At 40.0% G+C, this 5,094-nt stretch overlaps 1 protein-coding gene across 1 annotated transcript; it reads left to right on the top strand.

Annotated features, from left to right (window-relative positions):
- Nucleotides 1–584: 584 nt before the first annotated feature.
- LOC141280646 (uncharacterized) lies at nucleotides 585–3,557 on the top strand. Its single transcript, XM_073811739.1, has 11 exons — nucleotides 585–1,005; nucleotides 1,144–1,312; nucleotides 1,393–2,131; nucleotides 2,228–2,346; nucleotides 2,468–2,581; nucleotides 2,672–2,737; nucleotides 2,826–2,914; nucleotides 3,011–3,113; nucleotides 3,191–3,296; nucleotides 3,400–3,465; nucleotides 3,547–3,557. The coding sequence occupies exons 1-11, from the start codon at nucleotides 905–907 to the stop codon at nucleotides 3,555–3,557; spliced, it is 1,683 nt and encodes a 560-aa protein (XP_073667840.1). The 5' UTR covers nucleotides 585–904.
- Nucleotides 3,558–5,094: the final 1,537 nt, after the last annotated feature.

Here is a 5,094-nt window from a genome sequence, read left to right as displayed (position 1 = left end):
GGAAAGGTTCCTGATAATTTAACAAAAAACAAAAAAAGAGTACTTGTAAGAAAGGCAAAGAAGTATGTCATCAAAGGTCAGTGGTACAAATTTGGTGAAGGTCCCATGTACAGTTAGGTTGGATGAGTTATGTGGTCTTTAAAGTATTGGTTTAACATATTGGTTTTAGATGACATTTTGTACTACATTAGAAGAAGGGAAGAGGGTGGTTTAGCCAAAGTGTTGTGCTGCAGTGAGGCCCAAGAGGTTTTCACAGAATTCCACACCAGTTCCATCGGGGCCCACTGTGGCATTGTGAAAACTACTGATGCCATCAGCCGTCGATTTTATTGGCCTTCCATGAGTGTGAACATTAGAAATTGGGTAAGTAATCAATGAGTAGGCCTACTGTTTGATGTGGACATGCGTAGCATTACAACGTGAATCTATTTTTAGGTAAAACACTGTGCAGCCTGCCAAGCAAAGCAAGCTGACATTAAAAATCACACAGACTATACACCTATTGAGGTAAGTTTATGTAAATTAGATGGTGTTATTTTCTGCTTAAGAAATCAACCACATTGAACATGTCACTTGACAGGTTGTTGAGCCATGGGAGATTGTGGGAATGGATTTAGTGGGAAAGCTCACACCAACAAAAGATGGGTACCAGTATATCTGTGTGATGGTGGACTATCTAACAAAGTGGTGTGAGGCTTTCCCACTAAAAACCAAGTCTGCTGAGGAGGTCACAGACTGTATTGTAAAACTGTTCTACAAATTTGGCGCCCCCAAAAGGCTGTTAACTGACCAGGGCAAAGAATTTGTGAACAAGGTAGGATTACACTTTATTTGCTAGTTGGAAATTGTTCGTGAAATTGAAGAGTATAATTCGTGTGTGTTTTGTATGTGTATGTAGGTCAATATGGGTGTCTGTCAGCTGCTGGGAATAAAAAGGAGTTTGTGTGCACCATACCACCCACAAACCAATGGTCTAGTTGAAAGGCTAAATGGCACAATACAGAGGTAACAGACATTTTAAATGATAAGAATAATTAGATAATAAATTGAATAATACTTGTCAATGTAGTTAAAATACATTTCTGATTGGTCAGAATTGCCATATAAATGTTTTCCTACTGTGACTCTTTCTCTTATTTAAAGATCATTAAGCAAGCTGGTGGGAAAGCAGCCACACAAGTGGTCTGATTATTTGGAGGCCACAATGTTTGGTCTCCGCACCAAAAAACAAGTGACGACAAAGTACTCTCCATATTACTTAATGTTTGGCCGGGAGGCAAGGTATCCATCCGAGGTACCTGACAAATATGAGGTCAGTTTATATATATTTTTTTGTTTTACTTTTTATATTAATTCATTTTAAGATTGAACTATGGCAGTTTTTATTCATAGATCAATGAATCTGTGGAGGACATTCTGGCTGAGGAGTGCATCTCTGAATGCATTAAAAGGCAAGACCGCATCTTTCAAACTGTCCGGGACAATATTAGTTGTGCTCAACAGAAGGCCAAAAAAAGGAAGCTGGAAAAGGGATTGTCTGTAGACATTAAGGTTGGTGACAGGGTTTTGCGTAAAAATATACGGAGCAGGCAGAGAAAGGGAGGCAAACTGGACCCAGACTTCATTGGTCCATACACTGTGACGAGTGTAGATGGTAAGTCCATAGATTTAAGGGACGACAAGGGACACACATTTCCGAAAATTAACAAGGACCATTTAGTTCATTTTTTGGAGGAACATGCTTGTCCTGCGCCCCAGCCTCCTGTCTGTGCCTCGACCTCCCAGCCACCTCCTGTCTGTGCCTCGACCTCCCAGCCACCTCCTGTCTGTGCCTCGACCTCCCAGCCACCTCCTGTCTGTGCCTCGACCTCCCAGCCACCTCCTGTCTGTGCCTCGACCTCCCAGCCACCTCCTGTCTGTGCCTCGACCTCCCAGCCACCTCCTGTCTGTGCCTCGACCTCCCAGCCACCTCCTGTCTGTGCCTCGACCTCCCAGCCACCTCCTGTCTGTGCCTCGACCTCCCAGCCACCTCCTGTCTGTGCCTCGACCTCCCAGCCACCTCCTGTCTGTGCCTCGACCTCCCAGCCACCTCCTGTCTGTGCCTCGACCTCCCAGCCAAACAGCGCAATCTGTATGTATTGTTCTGATTACTTGCATGTACATCTTTATATGAATGACTGAAAGTTACTTTAAATATAAACTAATGGAATGTGTCTTTCGCACACAGTATTACAAGAAATATGGGCCAAAAGAAAAGGTGGTGTATTGTGCAGTAAAATTGGCCCATACAAAGTCTTCACATGGGATGTAGATCGCCTCAGACCTGGTGAAATGCTTGAAAGTGAAGTAGGTGATGCAAGTCATACCTGTTTATATTTTGTAAAACTGTTTATTTTGTATTCTGCTATTCTTTAGGCATAAATTAAGACCGTAAAGAACTGTGTGAACTTTGTTCTCTTTTGTTTAGGTAATCAATGCATATCTGAGTTTGCTGACCAAGAACTATGCAGGCAAGGCATATGTCATTGATTCCTTTCAGGCGACAAACATCTGGAAGGGCAACGGCAGTTCTATGAAGAGGGTATGAAAATTCTTCAAATAAATCTTTCATGTCATCAGAGATCTAGTATAATGAGCTGTAACAGTTTTTTTTTGTGTATCTGTACTGCAGCTGGATCCAGATGAATTTGATGTCATGATTGGGTCCATTAATGAGAACCACCACTGGACACTTCTGGTCTGTTTCTTTCCATTCTAAAGTCGTAACGTTTTAGAAACCACAGTGAAAGAATTTGGGGCCTGATTCACTCATTAACATTTTACAGGTGATTTATCCGAAGGAATGGCGTATATTATACATAAACTCATTTGGGGAAAGCCGAAGTAAATTACTTCAGTGCGAAAAGGCTATAAGGTCAGCTAAAATATGCTAGTCATGTCAATATTTCTTATTTGTTGGTCTGATTGTTAACTTGTATTGACATTATACATACTTTTGAACCCAACAAAGCAAATTTATGGACACAAGGGGAAAGGTTGGGAAGTGGAAATGTTCCACTGTACCGCACTGCTTCCAACAGGATGGCAATTCATGTGGGGTATTTGTCTGTAAAGTAAGTTTCTGTTATGCATTGTCTGAAATGCATTAATTCACATGTTGAATATTAAAGCTCTGTTTTGCTTTTTTTAGTTTGCAGAAGCTATTCTCACAGGTGGCAGTTTGCAGTTTGCAAGCACAGCAGACAACATTGCTTTGCTACGCCAACAAATAGGCCTCTGTCTGCTTCAAGGAAGTGGTATATTACACACACACACACACACACACACACACACACACACACACACACACACACACACAACAATATTATGTGCATAAAATTGATGCTTTCTATTCCACAGATGACCTGTCAGAATTATGTTTGACATGTGGAGACCAACATTCTTTCACAGAGGACATTGAGGACTGTTGGGTGTGTTAAGCAGTATGCTCTGTGAATATTTACCTTGCATTAAAACATGTTTTCAAGTGTTTCTTTTCTTTTTCAGATTCAGTGTGACTGTTGCAGTGGATGGTTCCACTGGGAATGTGTAAACCAACCCAGTCTTTCTGAAATATTTATTTGTCACGGATGCAGATTTTGATTATGGTTTAATGGTTTTGTGTTACTAGAGTCATTTTTGTTTGGCATTGATGGCAATTTTGAAATTACTTGAAGCTTTATTTTGTAATATGGATGTGTGATTGTATTTAATCAATAAATACAAGAAGTTCATTTGTGTGTGTTTAATGACTGACAAGCTATTTTGTTTGGCCTAAGAATTGTAAACATTCTTTTATAACTGGTATAGCTTTTTGGTCTGTCTCATCCTATTTCCATAGCACACGGGTAAATACTAAAATTTTTTTTAGCTCTTCAGAACATGGGTCTTGCATTTAGATAAGGCATTCAAATTTGTATGTGTAAAACTTTTCATGTCATTCCATTTACATGTATAATTCACCAGAGAAACATGAGTACAGCACGTCATGAAAATCTGTCCATGCGTGATTTTGTTCTTGACCCAAATGAAAAGATGCCATTCTGAATGCATTAAAATGATTGCAAAGGCTCATTTGTGAAAGGCCCTTTAAGTGTAACTGCGTATAAAAACTGACAATAAGCAACACAACAACAGCAACCATTTCCAAGTGTTTATTTGCACATCTTACATTCTTGTGAAAGTTATGATGCATTAAAATACAATACAGCTAAGGAGAACTTCAAAAGACCGTACAAAGACAAACGAGGAACAAGAGAAATGTGCTCGATCTGTGCACTTAATCACACGCGTAAGTTAAACAGCAAAAACATTACGTCGCCATAACAAAGCGTTCTGATAAAATAATTTGCGCAAAGCGCATTAGCCTACATTGTAAAGAATATAAACATTTGTACCTAGATCTACATGGGACGTATGACAATTCGGCTTTATTACCTTATAGAACTAACCAAACAAGAGCTGAAACACAATGAATGACCACTCCATGCAATCGCTCGCAGTACTCGCCCATGGTAAAGCAACCTCATGAATATGCATATATGCCCCGCCCATTGAGACAGTTTTTCATGGGGACTGAATTTTACACAACACCGGAAGAGAAGACAATGCTGAATAAAGTCGTAATTCTGCTATTTTTGGACCAAACTGTATTTTCGATGCATCAACACAATCTTACTGACCCACTGATGTCACATGGACTACTTTGATGATGTTTTTATTAACTTTCTGGACATGGAAACCATACATAGATTTTCAATGAAGGGGAAAGCTCTCGGACTAAATCTAACGATAAAACATCTTAAACTGTGTTCCGAAGATGAACGGAGGTCTTCCGAGTTTAGAACGACATAAGGGTGAGTCATTAATTACATTATTTTCATTTTTGGGCGAACTATCCTTATTTAGTAGTCACGCTGTTCCCTTTGGGGGCGGAGGCGAAAACACAAGCTTATACAGTAACAGTTATGTAAATATACACACAGACAATGACGCCCCCCGCTGCACGCTAGAATCTCCGGAAAAACAAGCCTATTTTAACCGCAAAATGTACGC

Source organism: Paramisgurnus dabryanus, chromosome 2 (assembly GCF_030506205.2).
Source record: "Paramisgurnus dabryanus chromosome 2, PD_genome_1.1, whole genome shotgun sequence".
Classification (NCBI taxonomy): domain Eukaryota; kingdom Metazoa; phylum Chordata; class Actinopteri; order Cypriniformes; family Cobitidae; genus Paramisgurnus; species Paramisgurnus dabryanus.
Note: the sequence above shows the minus strand (reverse complement) of the source record. Positions and strands in the feature narration are given on the sequence as shown.